This window comes from Gymnoscopelus microlampas (genome assembly GCF_963454915.1).
Source record: "Gymnoscopelus microlampas genome assembly, chromosome: 24".
NCBI lineage: Eukaryota > Metazoa > Chordata > Actinopteri > Myctophiformes > Myctophidae > Gymnoscopelus > Gymnoscopelus microlampas.
This window is the reverse complement of record NC_139961.1, coordinates 11,018,277-11,034,875: the sequence shown is the minus strand read 5'-3', so window position 1 is coordinate 11,034,875 and position 16,599 is coordinate 11,018,277. Positions and strand designations below refer to the sequence as shown.

Below are 16,599 nucleotides of genomic sequence, written 5' to 3'. Positions count from 1 at the left end.
AGTGTTTGTTCAGTGATAGAGTTCAGAGTCTCCATGTCTCTCCAGCTCTTTAATGAACACAGAATGCATTTTCCGGTCAGGATACCAATCGTATCCAATCAGGAGAGAGAACTCAGTCAGGATACAGATTATTATCAAACAAGTGAAATTGGAAGTGATGACACAAATACATGAGCAGACACATTTGGAACCCGAACACTATAACAGGGGTCTTCAACCTTTTCAGGCCAAGGACCCCCTAGCTGAGAGAGAGATGAAGCAGGGACCCCCACTATATTGTATAAAATTGTGTTCCAGATTAAACTTTCTTTGTTTACTTGGTCAGCTCTTTTTTCCCTCTACATCTCACCTATACCTCTTTGCCAAAAAAATAGCCGATTTACAAGCTCACAACGCCTCGCAGAGCGAGGCGTTGTGAGCTTGTATCTGCTATTTTTGGCTAAAGTTCTACTCAGAAAAAGGATGGTAGGGTTCAAGTGGTTAAGGTAAAACAAAAAATCATATCACACAAAGATATGGCGGACCCCCTGTAGTAACTCTGAGGACCCCCTAGGGGTCCCGGACCCCCCGTTGAAGACCCCTGCACTATAACATTGAAGCTGATAAATGGGTACTCTCTCCTGATTGGCTGACATTTTGTGAATATGTATTTTCTGTTTGTTAAAGAGCTGTAGAGACAGGGAGAGACTCCTGTTAACACTCTAGTCTACTCTATAGCAGTGACTACTATCACAACACAGAGCTATTTAACACACTGTTACTGAACAAACACTCTGATTACTATCACAACACAGAGCTATTTAACACTGTTACTGAACAAACACTCTATAGCAATGATTACTATCACAACACAGAGCAATTTAACACTGTTACTGAACAAACACTCTATAGCAATGATAATATCATAAAATAGAGCTCTAACCTTTTAACAAAACACTTTTTGTTTTGACCAAAACATATCACTTACCCTACTATTAATTTAACCTCCGTGAAGAGAAATTAATAATGACTACTGGTTAATTCTTTAGTGACAAAGCATCATGTACAAGAAACCTGCATGGAGGAACACGGCCAGTGACGCTGTGAGCTTCCACCAGGACCAAGCCCTCAACACGACCATCTTCCTCCTGAGGTCCTACGGCCCCACGCGCTTCCTGCTTCAAGAGGAAGGAGAGGCCAAACACAAGGTAATATAATCCTACTCAAGTACTATGTATTTCAGTACAATTTGGGGGTATTTTACTTTATTTGAGTATTTCCAATTTTCAATACTTTGCTTCTCCGGTAGGAGACACAGAGAGTCTCCTTTGTTTCTATTGTAGATCTGCTATTTTCAAATATTTTAGTAACTTTTACTTTTGGTACTTTAAGTACATTTTGATGCCAATACTTTTGCACTTTTACTCAAGTAAATTTTGAATTAGGGACTTTTACTTGTAACGGAGTACTTCTACATTGCAGTATTGGTACTTTTACTTAAGTAAAGCAATTAGTAGAGTACTTTTTCCACCACTGGTTGTTGTTGTGTTTTGCCACAGGTGTGCCTGGGTGACCTGCATACGTGCACGTGTCCTGCGTTCCACAGGGACAGGGACCTCTGCAAACACATCTGCTGGTATGATGAGGACACGGCCACGTTCAGGGGTCTTCATCAGGAGCACCAAATGCTTTCTGTGATAGGAACATTATTATTATTATTATTTTTACACTAACCACTTGAACCCTAGCATCTCTATTCTGAGGAGAACTTTAGCCAAAAAATAGCCGATCTACAAGCTCACAACGCCTCGCGCTACGAGGCGTTGTGAGCTTATAGATCGTCTGTTTTTTGGCAAAGACGTTTGGACAAAAGAGCGCACTAAGTACAGAGTGAAAGGTCAAGTTTACTAAGTAAAGTTCGAGTGGTATAAATGTCTGAAAGTGAAAATACACATTAAAATTAATCCAATACACACTGATGATAGTGTCTGTCAAACAAGTCTATGCAGCTATCTATGAAATCTATGAAAAGGTTTAATCTGCAACGCAATTTTCTACGATATGGGTGGGGGTCCCTGCTTCATCTCTCTCTCTCTCAGCTAAGGGGTCCTTGGGTTGAAACATTTTGAAGACCCCTCCTTTAGTTGACCGAAAGGGTTTAATGACTTAAACCTTATACTTACTTAGTATTACAGTGAATTGTAGAAATAGCAGATCTACAAACTCCATTTGCGTCACGATATAACACGTTGTGAGCTTGTAGAGCTACCATTTTTGCTATCTTTTTTTTTTGCCTAAATAAGGACGCCAGTTTGAAAGTGGTTAAGCAATATGAATTAAACCTAATCCTAATACACGTCTGAATTTACAAGAACAGTACATATGCTCAGTGCATGGAGACATTCATCATCGTTCAGCTAACACCATCTGTGATAAATGAAAACCTATGTAATATATAATGGTCAATATTGATTCCTGTCTTGTTTGAATGATTAATATCAGGTTTATCGATACACACCATCATACCGAAAGTGATTACAATGCTATAATTAGATAGAAAAATGATGTGTTTCCTCTGACTTCATCACAGGGTTTTAATGAGGAAATTCAGGCTACCCCGAGACCACGAATGTAAGTTGAAGGGATTGATTATACGGACCTTTTATTCCTTATTTTCTTTCATGACGCAGTACACTGTCAAAAGAATTGAACCCCAGCGTATGTTGACATTGTGATTCATTTCTAATTATATTATTCTTACGGTCCTAGTAAAAAAAATCCTGTAAGATTCCAATAGAAAAAAATCCAATTAATAATCCTATAAGATTTTGGAACAAATCCTATAGGATTTCTTTGACTAGGGAGGGTTGGAACACGTACACACGCACGTACACTGCCATGCAAGCTTTAACTCTGCTATAAGGTAACTCTGTTTGCTCCAGATTGCTTTCAGCATGGTCTGGGGGAGAGGCAGATCGTGGAGGTCTTGCAGGGTGCATGTGGAGGTCGAGCCCCCCATCAGACGCAAAGCTCCGGCTCCCCGGGGACCCCCTGTGAGCAGGCCGCGGACCCCCAGGAGGACGGATGCATCGTCCGCCAGAAAAGCATCCAGGCCCAGGACGTCTGTCCCATCTGCCAAGAGGGACTGCTGGAGAAACGCTTACCTGTGGCACACTGCAGGTGACTTATTGTTGTGGTGGTGGTGGTGGGGGGGGGGGGCGTGTGTCAGTGTTGCCAGATTTTGCAAGAGAAATAAGCAACCAGGTCTATGAAAACAAGCCCAAAACAAGCGACTCTATAGGCCACACACCTATACACATCGGCTATTTGAAAATAGCCGATCTGCCATCCCTTCAACTTCCTTGTAGATCTGCTATTTTCAAAAAAGAATCTTGGGGAAAAAAGTAAATTTGAAATATTTTTTAAACATTTTAACGGCCTCCTGGGACATTTGTTGTTATATCCATGTTCATATATTCTGCCTCACTCGGTATAGACCCTAATAGCATTTTATATTTGTGATTGTAATACCTTTCAACTGACTGATTTAATTGTATTTTTGTAGCTAATCTTTTCTCAAGTTCTGTAAGAATATTCCTTTTACTGTGGAAAAGTACCAGCTTCACTCACCTATATGGGCCGCCCCCCTGCTCCATGGTAGCAGATTGGCGTGTGGCTTTGATTGGCCCTCACCTCTCTGAGAGATGTCATACATACTGGCTGTGTGCCCACTTGCTTCTTTATGGCTTATGAAGGTCCAAGCGGCCGAAACGTTGCATCCTAAATAGACCTCTTTATAAGTGAAGACAGTGTGCGCGTATAGCCTCGATCTCCAGGCTTTCATTTTTTATTTTCGCTCAAAAATAAGAGCCTGGACCAGCCTGTTGACGTTCCTGGAATAGGAAGTGTTTCATTTCCCCAACCAACCAGAGTGCAGTGGGCGTCGCTCCAAATGTTGTGACGTCAGGGCTCTCAATGCTGCACATTGAGGGGAGGAGGAGGGGCATGGGGCGGGGCGGGGGCTGACGGACAGATCGGTGAACCAATGGGATCTCACGGAATGTTTCTCCAGAGATTTTGAACCCGCCCCTCTAGAGCAGATATCAGACATGCTAGGGTAGCCTAGTGTGCGGGACTCCTTCTCCCTTCTCCCTTTTTTTTACATTTAACAACACAAATCTGGTATGGGGCTCCCTGGCACAAAATGTTTTCAGATGGGGATACGCCCCCATCTGAAACCCCCCCCCCCCCACTCAAATACTTTACTTAAGTACAATTTTGAGGGGCTTTTACTTTACTGGAGTATTTCCAATTGTCTATACTTTTACTTCTACTCCACTACATCTCAGAGGCAAATATTGTACTTTTACGCCACTACAATTATTTGAAATAGTTACTAGTTACTTTGCAGATATAAATTATTACATTATAAAACATTAACCACTTTAGCCCTATTTTATACCGAGGCTTTTTGAAAATAGACGATCTACAAGATCACAACAACACATCGCATCGCGTTGTGAGCTTGTAGATCTGCTATTTTCAAACATTTTAGTACTTTTACTTTTGGTACTTTAAGTACATTTTGATACCAATACTTTTGTACTTTTTACTCAAGTAAAATGTGCATTTGAGTACTTTTTCCACCACTGCCCCTCCCCAGGTTCGGCTGTGGCAACAACGTCCACATATCCTGCATGAAGGTGTGGGCGGACCACCAGACTCGCTCAGAGGGGGAGCTGGCGGTCAGGTGCCCCCTGGTGGTCAGGTGCCCCCTGTGCAGGGAGGTGTTCAGCTCCCTGAAGCTGCTGGAGGAGCAGGTCAGTGTTGATTTCGTCTACTCAAAACTATGACGAAAAATGTTGGTCGACTACCTTTTTTCACTGACGAAAAGTACATAAAAACAAAATAAAAACTAAGCTATGATGACTAAAACTAAGACTAAATATATTGACAATTTCGTCATAGTTGTAGAATCTATTTCTATTGTTATATTTTCACTTGCTGGTCAGTCTTTGGCCTATGTGGTAAAGGTCAGGTCAAGGTATCTCACGCACCTTCCAACCAGGTGTCCAAGCAGGCAGCAGATATGGTCACTGGTTGACATGTACAGTAGGCCCTATTCACCTCACAATTCAGCCAGAACAGCTCTATAATGTAATTGTGCATCCCGGTGGGATGCATGTTATACAGTCATTCTTCAGCTGCATTGCAAAACTGATGCAAGGTTCAGCACTGGAAGTGGAAATGCATGTGGTTGCAGCACATGACAGGCAAGTTCAGTGGTCAGTCCTGAGTGTATCAGCAGCACTCTTGAAGTGGTTTCTATCAACTGGGCCAAAGACATTTGAACAGATACAGCAGTGGCCTACCTGGACACTGCACATCTCCATCCTACTGGCTGACAGTGGGTAGACAACTTCTTCCTACACTTCACAACCACCAGTTTGAATGTGCAGGGAGACACATTGACATTAACTTGTCACCTTTTCTCCCATGAAGCACATGATGAAGTACTTCTTCCATGCTAGCCATGCGCAGTGTGTTTGATATCTAACCCAGTGCCTGCCGAAGATGCATGTGCTCCATGCCATAGAGGCTAAACTAGACCTTGTCTGTCAGCACCATGATGGATTCTGGATCACTGTCTCTGCTCACCAGTCTGGGGAGCAGACTGCCATAAAGATCAGGAAATATGCTGTCATGATGCATGTGAGTGGAGTGGACTTCCCCAGAATGTGCAGAACCAGTAGAGGGAGAGTTGAAGCACTGGTGTGTCTTGACATAAAATATCGGGGTGTATCCTCACACACAGAAAGATCACCGCCCTCATCTCTTCAATCCAATCCTTGGATAAATTGCCCCCACGCTGTTGTGAATGTTGTCGATAGTAATGTCCTTTACCCACATGAGATGTCATCATGAAAAGCAAGAACATTAAGCAGAAGCCGTTGAGCATGTTGTACACCTTCAGTGCTGATGATAGATACTGCATATGATCACCATCATATGCAGTATCATACGCTCTGAAAATAGCGGATCTAGAAGCTCACAACGCGTCGCAGCGCAACGCGTTGTGAGCTTGTAGATCTGCTCTTTTCAGCATGCAACCAAGTGTAAAATCAGCCATTACGACGCCATCAAGGCACCGCCAAGATGCATTTTAGTCGACTAGAAATCTACTGTAGATTTAGTCGACTAAAACTAGACAAAAAGTCAAACATTTCAGATGACTAAAATATGACTAAAACTGTATGGAATTGTATTCAAAATACTATTACTAAAACTAAATAAAAATGTGCGGTCAAAATCAACACTGGAGCAGGTGAAGAACGCGGCCTCGCTGCACACCTCCGCCGAGAGAGAGAGGCCCGACAAACACCTGGGAGTCGTCTGCCACGGTTGCCGGGTCTGCCCCGTCACGGGCACATGCTACAAGTAAGCCCGAAGCCATGTGGATTGTTTGTGACCATCAGTGGTGTAAAGTAGCTAAGTACATTTACTCAAGTACGGTACGTTTTGATTATTATTACAAAACATACTTCAGCCCTATATACATTTTGACCATTTGAAAATAGACGATCTACAAGCTCGCGATGCAACGCATTGTGAGCTTGTACAGTAGATCTGCTATTTTCAAAAGATCTTTTAAACATTTTTCTACATTTGAAAACTTGTGAAATGGGCCATTCTGCGTAATGAGTACTTTCTACTTTTGGTACTTTTAAGTACATTTTGATACCAATACTTTTGTACTTTTACTCAAGTACATTTTTTATTCTAGACTTTTACTTGTAACAGAGTATTTCTACATTGCAGTATTGATACTTTTACTAAAGTAAAAAAAAATGTAGTACTTTGTTGACCATGATATTTTACAACTAAACTTTAGGTTGACAGTCAGATTGTGTGACCTTGACCGTTGACCTTTTTGATCCAAAAGTTAACTGCTTTCAGCCTGGCATTTAGGTGTGTCATCATAGGCAAACCTTTTCAAACATGAACATGAAAGGTGGGTCATGAGACAAAGTATAAAATAGGGACTCAAGTGGTCGAGTCAGACCTCGATCATGATTGTGAGCTTGACCTCCCAAAAGTTAATAATCTCTTCAAGGCAGGCTGCCGATCATTACCACTAATTAGTCTCATGCAAATCCTCCTAGTCTCATCCTCCTGCATTCTCAAGTTATCTTGTCCACACACACACGTAACTTCTCAGCCGGTGAAATGTGTGTTTGGAATGAAAACATTGGGCCCTATCTTGCGCGCCGCCTTTCCCCTTATCCCTAAACTTTATTGCCATTTTTTACTATTTTGAAAAACATTTTAAAATAGTTCAAATAGCCACTCTACAAGCTCACAATGTGTCGATGTGTCGATCGGCTTGTTGAACTATTTAAAAATGTTTTTCAAACTAGTGAAATATGGCTAATAAGTTAAGGGATAATGGGTAAGGCGCCGCGCAAGGTAAGGGCCCATTAAGTCTTTGCCTTTTGATGAAACATGTGCCACATTGGTTGCTCTTCGCTTCCCTCTGTATGGACTTCAGGTGCACGGTCTGCAGTTACTACTACCTGTGTGAGGCCTGCGTGAAGAACAACCGCCACCCGCCGCAGCATCAGTTTGTTTCACGAACGGTAAGAAAAGTGGACCCAGCTTTGAATTCACACCTTGCATTGCATGCTCTCCTCTGGAGACCTCAGCTGGGAGGTTATTTCTCTACAGGCAGTGGTTCTCAAACTTTTAAGGCCGCGACCCCCGAAAATAATCGTATTTGAACTGGGGACTCCCCCAAAATTATCATATTTGAACTGGGGAGCCCCCAAAATAGTCAAATTTGAACTGAGGACCTTCCACCAAGGAGAGCCAGCGAAGACTTGAGACAGAGTGAGCACTATTCATAGACAAACTTGATCAGAACCAACTCAGTGCAGCTGTCTACAGCTTGCCAGTCAGAGTGCAGATGCCACCATATCAAGCTGATTGATTATAGAAGTTGTACCTCCCTTCAATGAGCTGCCCTAGGAGGCGGCGTTGGCCAATTGAGGCGCTGAACTCTGTCACCCTGTGGAAATGCTCACCTGACTGGCGGTTAAAGAACACCCCATTTTAGCTTGTGCATACCTCCTTCACATTGTAACCAAAACGTGTCTTTGTTTACCCCATTTGATTGGTCTATCACAGTGCTTCCCGAACTTTTTAGCTCGAGACCCAATAGAGAAAGTTGATGTCTTCCCAGGACCCAAACTAGTGAAAGTAGCAGATCTACAAGCTCAAAATGCGTTTTGAGCTAGTAGATTGGCTATTTTCACTACTTCTTAAAAGTTCTTGTTTCAATTCATGACATTTCTTTGTTAGTTATTTTTGAAAATGTATGAAATTCTCTGGGAAAATGCGTGTGGGGGGTGATTGGATATTAAAAATTAATTTAAAAAAAACATAATAATAAAAAAAAGAGGGTGGGACCACTGAGCTGGAAACAGGGAGAGCTGTGCATGTGGGAATCAATTTAATTTACGAACTCAAAAGTTCCTCCTTAATTCTCACATTTAATATTACATTCTTAAATAAGAACTGAGCTTGTAAATTGTGGTACTGGATTTCAGATGTGAATTCTTGAAGTACAGTAAGTTCAGTGGTTGTCACTTTTGTAAAAACATGAATTGACTGGTCCAAAGATGGAGATCAGAGGGTATAGGACCACAGCTAAATAAACATACATTACTGTGGGGAAAAAAAAACAAATGAACTATTTGATTAATTGTCCGACAGAAAAGAAGAGAGAAGTGGCAGTATGCAGAACACCGTCTGATCCCTCTACCTGATGACCCAAGCACCACGGTGACCTCTCAGCCAGCTGATGACAGGCAAGGCATGCCTAATAGGCTCTATGCACAGCAGCCATATTGGAAAGAAAATGGGCCACTTCTTACTTCATTCACAGGTGTTACCAATGATACTAATGAAGGCTCTGTTCCATTCTGGTCAAACAGAGTCAGGGTGCTGATGTTGTGCATGTTGGCTCACTGGAAACACTCTGCTACACCAGTGGGTCTCAAAGTGTGGTCCTTGGACCTTCATGGTTCCTTGAGGGGGTTCCAAATGGCCCCTTATGGGTGTGTAACTCTGAGAGTGTACAAATGGAACCAAATGGACCCGCAAGGGTCCATTTGGTTCCATTTGTACACACTCAGAGTTATGGGGGTCCTTGAAATTAAAAAGTTTGAGAACCACTGTGCTACACTAAATGGAACAGAGCCTTCATTAGTATCATTTGTAACACAACGCCTCGCAGTGCGAGGCGTTGTGAGCTTGTAGATCTGCTATTTTTGGCAAAGAGGCTATAGGTGTAGAGGGAAAAATAGCAGACTAGGTAAAAAAAAACTTTAATCTGAAACACAATTTCATACAATATAGAGTAGGGGGTCCCTACAAGCCGGAGCACGATTGATTGATTGATTGATTTATTAAATGAAACATGATCTGAAAATGCATGCGGCAGCCGTTCACGAACACTTTACATTTTCAAGTGGGCACTGATTCACAAAAGGTTGGGGGCACCTCTGTTCTTCATTCATCCTTGAAGGAGATGAACTGGTAAAGAAGTTTCTATTCTCAAAGATCTGCACAGCCGTGTCTGTCCTAGTGTAGTCTCGCGTAGCCAGACCCCACAGAAAATGAAAAACAGCGACCTCTGTTTTCTGATATTGTCTGTGGGGTCTGGCGGGAGGAAAATGGAAGACTAGTGCGCAGGGAAACTCCGGTTTCATGTCTGCCTTCAGCGCATCACTTCCGGTTGGTGCGACCACGTTTTCATTCCCACTAACAATATTTCTACACGGAACACTAACACCACTTCTCCCAGAGAACATGGATGGTTTTGGTTATAAGCCCACTTGTTTCTATGATGAAAGAGTAAGTTAAAATGTGAATATCTTTCCGTGGTTTTGTCCGCTCCGAGGACGCTATTGTTAAATTAGTTTCGGCTAGTTTCGAGGGGGGAAGGGTGGATGGACACGTGAATCCCGCCCACTACATTTGATTGGGTAAAGCGCGGCCCGCTTCCTGATCTGAAGGCACGCCCACTTGTAGCCAATGCGCACACGTTATGACGAACTCCTCCGACAGATTCCACCGCAGGGCAGAATCTGTTCTTGAGAGATTAGTCATAGTGTAGTTCATTTGGTAATAATAGGGTTCTCTATCCTCCTGTGTGATGCTGCTTGGCTCCTGGTGGGGAGCAGTGGGTTTACCATTTCTCAATGCTGGACCTGAAAATAAAAACGTGAACCGATTTGAGAACAAGCTGAAGCCCGACCCAAAGCCTGATAATTACATACAATACTGAGCCAGAGACCGACCCAAATCTGAGAGAAAAAAACAAAAACACAAGTCAGTTATTGCCAGAAAGGCTACAGAGAGAGAAAGAGAGAGACAGAAATAGAGAGAGAGAGACTTTATATTTTGGGTTTTTTTTGTGAGCCGTTTATAAATCATGCTGAATGGACACGTTGATTTGAGTGTTACAGTTTGTTTTGTCTGTCTACTCAAAAACGTTCACTCAGTGCTTCCACTTGTACTAATACGAATAATGTAATACTAATGTATTAGGACACACTATATATTATATTGTTTATTTGTTAAAGTATGTATTTATTTTTGCGCATGCAGCCTAGGCGGAACCCAGCGAATGAGCATAGATTGCCATCTCAGCCTGAGCCTGGCAGTCCCCGACAGGCGGTCCCCGACAGGCGGTCCCCGACAGGCCCTGTTGGGCTCAGGCTGAAACCGTCTACTGCTTTATTTCCCCTTTGAATGAAGGGAGCCTTTTTAAGGGCAGCTACATTGCCACGGACTTCTCTGCTGTTCTCGTCAACTACTACATCTTACCTACCTGAGTAATTTGTGTGTGTTTATACATACATGTCTAACGATGTAGTTTACGCCAGTGGTTCTCAAACCTGTTCGCGCCAAGGACCCCCAAATTGATATGTATTTGGCCGAGGACCCCCACCTGAAAATATGTTGTGCCAGGGACCCCCAGGAAGCAAAGATTTGAGTAAAAAAAAAGATGTAAAGATTTTTTCGCAATTTTTCAAAAATAGCAGATCTACAAGCTCATAGTGCGGCACTCGGTGCCGCACTATGAGCTTGTATATCTGCTATTTTTGAATAGCCAAAGTATAACATATGGCTAAAGTGGTTAAAATGATTGTGACGCTTTATTAATTAATTTTGCTGCTGGGGACCCCCTGGTACCCCCAGGGGTCCTTGGGGGGGGCAAGGACCCCTGGGGGTCACCGAACCCCACTTTGAGAAGGATAAGGATAATTCCGTTTAACAGGTCGTTCATGAAAGTCCTTGCGGTCTTGTTTCCAATGAGAACCTGTGAGCAATTAGGGGTTAAGAGTCTTGCTCAGGGACAAATTTCATTTCATCGACACATGCTGACCTGGCCTGGAATCGAACCTGGGGCAACCAGGGCCTCTGGCTCCCTAGGCGGGTTCACTAACCATTCAGCTATGGCCGCCCCCAATGGTTTATGCAAAGTGAGAGCAGCGAGGTAACTGCCATCTATTGCTATGCTGTTTAAACTTTACACAACAAGCTCGCTGACGAGGACTGTGTGAAGAGACATGGTGGGAGGTGAGGTATATAGGCGTCAGAGTGGCTAATGGTTCTTGTTTTTTCTTTTTCTCAAAACCATCTGGCGGGCGGGACTGGACCGCCGGTTTGACACCCCTGCATTAAACTGATTCTTCACAAACCAGCTCTGCTTCGGTTTCTCTTTCGTTTGGATCCTGCTCCTCTGACGGATACCGTGACCAGTCATGGCTGCAGGTTCCCGCTTGATGTCGTATTTCTTTCTTTTTCTCAAAATCATCCGATGGGCATTAAACTGATTCGTTACAAACCAACTCTTCTTATGTTTCTCCTGCATTTGGATCTTGCTCCTTTGACATACGTGACCAGTCATGGCTGCCAGTTCCCACCTGATGTCATATGGGAGTCCTGAATGCTGCAGACCACACTGGATAACGGCTAGCTTGCATAATGTCCTCAAACTAGGACTCAAGTCTAGGATGTGGACATGTGGACATGATCGAAAGAAGATGATACGATCTCCAACCATGCAACAGCACATTATATGCATGAATTTACATGACGGGCATTTCCCCTTGGGCTCAAGCTTCTTCCAGGAGAAGGTCTGTGGATTGAACTTACACAGATCATTGAAGTTCCGGTCCAGATTAAAGTTGGTACCGCCAAATATGTACAGCTCTCCGTTGTACGCGAAGGCAGAGTGTTCCCTGCGTCCTTCTGGAAGCTGTGCAGAAGGCGTGCTCAGCCAGCTGTTGGTCTCTGTGTCAAACACTCTGATATTGTTGTAGCTGATCTCGTCCTGGTTCCCTTGGCCACCAAACACAAACATCTTTGTCCCGATGATGGTGGCGGAGTGACATCGTGAAACGGGTGCCGGAGTGCCTTTGGTGTCAATCAAAGACCAGACCATTGCGTTGGTGTCCAACTTGTAGATGTCATTACTGTATATAGTCAGATGGTTGATTCCCCCAAAGATATACATGACCTTCCCCAAGACACAGGCCGAGTGGCCGGCCTGCCCCTCTGGAACAGTCCCGGAAACCTTGGGCTTGAACCATCTGTGGGTGTTGACATCGAACACATAAAGCACATTGCAGTGGTCCCCCCAGATGTTGACCCCGTTGCCGGCATCTTCTAACTCAAAATTGACCATTCCTCCCCAGATGTAGATGCCATCATCTATCAGCCCAGATGTGTGGTACAAGCGGTTGGCGGGAACCTTTCTCTGTTCTCTTCTGGGTAGTTTTATCCAGCGCAGAGACACGGTGTTGAAAACATGCACATTGATTCTGTTGTCCGTGTTACCCAGCCCCACAAAGGAGTACACCTTATGACCTACCGCCACACCAGGACAGTAGGATCTGACCGGTGCTCCTTTCAGGTGCAGGGTCCAGCGAAACATCTTACACACCAGCAGGACAAACGTTACAAATTGGCTTGATTAATTTTGGCTTAAGTCCTGCGCTGTAAAACATTGTATTAAGTGTGCTACCGCTTATGTTGGTAAAGCGGCTCAAAAGTCACACAAAGCTTAGCCAATCCATGAAGCGAGACGGTTGGTTGGGATGGCCAATCAGGGAAGCCAATGCTTGTTCACGTCCTTTACATGGAAAATGTTTCGCCGTAGCCACAAGCTCACAATTGTACTCACATTTTTTTGCAGCGGGATATGTCATCCGGCTGATTATAAAATATGGTTTAAGGCAGGTGTCTTCAACAGGGGACCGGGACCCCTAGAGTGTCCTCAGAGATACTGCAAATCTTTGTGTTATTTTGACATTAACCAACTAACATTAGATCTGCGAGATCTACAAACCCTACAAGCTCACAACATGTCTGTGATGCGTTGTGAGCTTGTAGATCGGGTATTTCCGGCAAAGAGTTTTGGTGTACTGGGGGGGGGGGGGGGTGGGGAAGAGTAGACCAAGTATCAAGCCAAAGGTCAAGTTTACAAAGACTTCAGGGTTTAAGTGCTTAAATGTCTGAACACACATTTAACATAGTGGGGGGTCCCTGCTTCATCTCTCTCTCTCTCTCTCTCTCTCTCTCTCTCTCTGCTAAGGGGTCCTTGGCCTGAAAAACGTTGAAGACTGGTTTAAAGGGTTATGGTAATTATCTTCCAAGTACGTAAACATACAATCAACGTTTCTATGTATTATCATCTATCTCCATAGCGGTGGTTCCTCTTTGCCAGCGCGTGTGTTGGAGTGTCTGCCCACAGTCAGGGTGAGGACAGGATCCAGACTGCTGCGTGCAGGACAGCAGTGTCGGATCTGTCTCCAGAGCTTCGCCCTGGGCCAGCATGTCCGAACCCTGCCCTGCCATCACAAGGTAGAGAGAAAAAGATCATCATATTTTTCACCTTTGCAGGCGACCAAATATCACTTGGATGTCCCTAAAACAGTGGTTTTCAACCTTTTTCATGTCAAGGTCCATTATTTGTTCGGCATTTGAGTCGCGGAACCGCCGTTTGATGCAATTTTGCCTCTTGTCCTCTTGATATTTTGTCGTCGTTGGGTACGATTTTGTCCACAATTCCATGCTGTGTTGATGTTGGTACCAATAGGAGAGATAACAGGCAAACGTCAAAATAACAATACATTCTACATTCTCTAATTGTGTAGACTTTTTGTAAATTAAGTAATGCAGATGTTTAACATCTGATGTTGAACCCGTCAGGGTCCATTTGGTTTCATTTTACGCTCTCAAGAGTTGAAGATCTATAAGGGGCCATTTGGTTACCAACTCTTCCATCATTTAGCTGGGGATCACCTGGAACCCCTCAAGGGACTGGCCTCCCTAGGTTGGCAGAGGGAAGGTAGCGCTCAGGATTACATAGACAATTGGCACTGGGTGTAAAAAATGGGGTTACAAAATCGTGAGATAAAAATTGGGAAAAAAGAAGGCGCTGCAAGCTACTCCGTTTTTGAGTGGTGCCAACCGCCCCTACATTTGAACGTGTGTGTGTGTGTCTGTCCGTCCGTATGTTTGCGGACGGCCTCAACATGTTTGTGTCTGGCCTCAACAGCTGCAGTTGATTGCAACACAAAGATGCAACCAGTTACACTAAATTAAACACAAACAGGCATAAAAGCATGCACAGTACATTGTCTCTGCCGGGTGGAAACCTCGTACAGTATGCCCAAAACTGTTACTTTTCATTATTCAATTTCGACAAGCTCAAAACGCGTTGCTTTGTGCTTGTGGATGTACTACTCTTGATGCTGTTGTGGGACGCTGTAGTGGGGCGTTCATTTATGAAAAAACACAAAAAGTAAGAATATGGAGATAAGAGGTTTCTGACCCACAGCAATGACATGGTACAGTACATACACTAGAGCCACATGTGTGCGCGTGTGTATATGTTTACTGTATACCATTGGTTCTCAAAGGGGGGTCCGGGGACCCCCAGGGGTCCTTGAGGCAGTTCCAGGCGGTCCCCAGCTAAATGATGGATAGTTAGGAACCAAATGGACCCTTATGGGTCTGTAACTCTAAGAGTGTGCAAATGGACCCTAACGGGTCCATTTGGTGAACATGAATGAACATTGATTTTACAATATGAATTGGGGTCCCAGAGATAGAAATGCCATAAAATAGGGGTCTGTAGTCTTATGCATGCCAAACTGGGGGGTCCTTCAATTAAAATGGTTGAGAATTGACTAGAGCTGTAAAAATCATCTCTTATGGGGGGTCCGTGCCATATCTTTTCAAATAGGGGTCTCGCGGGCTAATAAGTGTCAATTTGGGGGTCCGTGACATGAAATAGTTTGAGAACCACTGCTGTATACAATACAAAAACCTAAAACTATGAGATATATTACACCGATGTCTCTCTCTTTCCCCCGTCACACACACACACACACACACACGCGCTCTTGCTTCAGTTCCACGCCGGCTGTGTGGATGGGGTCCTGCAGGCGTCCGACTCTTGCCCGTTGGACGGTTATGTCGTTTACAGCCCATTGACCGCCAGTGAGACGAAGACGACCACCGGCTCCTCCTCCTCCAAGCTGGCCGCGCCGCGCCGCGCCTTCGACCGCGCCGACGTCCCGGAGAAGAGCGCGACGGACCTCTTCGTCCCCGGCGTGTCGCTGATGGCCAGGACGGTAGGTAGGGCTGTGAATCTTCTGCTCTCTCATGATTCGATTCCGATTCTTGGGGTCACGATTCCGATTTCTTCCGATTTTTTTCAATTTAAAACGATTCTCGATTAAAAAACGTATTTTTCCGATTCAAAATCGATTTTCTTTCCCGATGCAACCCAGAACTTGCCACTTCTCAAAAATGTCATCATACAAAAATACCGGGATTTTTTTTTTCTTTAAATGAGAATCGATTCTGAATCGTCCAACATGAGAATCGATTTTTTAATTCAAATCGATTTTTTCCTGCAGCCCTACAAGACGGCCCGGGTTCCTCCTCCCCCGAGGAGCTTAGAGGTGCTACCTGGGTCTCTGATACCCGGAAACGCCCCGGAAGATCGACCAACGGATAGCGCCTTACGAGGCCTGCGTGTCAATACAGTGGGTATGGGGAGAAACGCAGAGATACAGTGGGAAATACACCCACCACGCCACATTACTTTTCCCGGAAGGAGCTACACCTTCGACGAACAGGGAAAACGTCCCTTGGGCGACAGACACGGCAGCGCCCCCTCGCGCCAGACCCCGGGACGACGCGGAGCAGCGACGCCGACGGCACGCGGACCTGCAGCGTCGGTCCCAAACGCCGGCCAGCGTGCGCGAGCCGCGGGTCTTTTTGCCGGTGCGAAGAGACCAGAATTAGAGCGTCGTGATGTCGCGGCCTTCGCGGCCACGCCCGTGTGGCGAACCGGTACTCGGGTGAGAGCCGGGCCCGCGGCGCTCAGAGCGGACAGGAAGGACGGACCCCCCACGGAGCTCACAATGACTGGTGTCTTGATGAACGCACAGCAACGGAGGAAGAAGTCATACGATTATTAACTCATTCAGTGCCCAGCTTATTTATGCAATTTTGGCTCTGAGTGCCACAGCC

At 44.6% G+C, this 16,599-nt stretch overlaps 1 protein-coding gene across 1 annotated transcript; it reads left to right on the top strand.

Moving 5' to 3' along the window:
• Positions 1-1,040: 1,040 nt before the first annotated feature.
• zswim2 (zinc finger, SWIM-type containing 2) lies at positions 1,041-16,547 on the top strand (the record flags this gene model as incomplete). The annotated part of the gene is made up of 11 exons (XM_084051425.1): positions 1,041-1,187; positions 1,539-1,615; positions 2,570-2,610; positions 2,922-3,159; positions 4,643-4,799; positions 6,305-6,417; positions 7,529-7,616; positions 8,752-8,846; positions 13,758-13,914; positions 15,471-15,692; positions 15,981-16,547. The coding sequence occupies 11 exons, from the start codon at positions 1,041-1,043 to the stop codon at positions 16,545-16,547; spliced, it is 1,902 nt and encodes a 633-aa protein (XP_083907551.1).
• Positions 16,548-16,599: the final 52 nt, after the last annotated feature.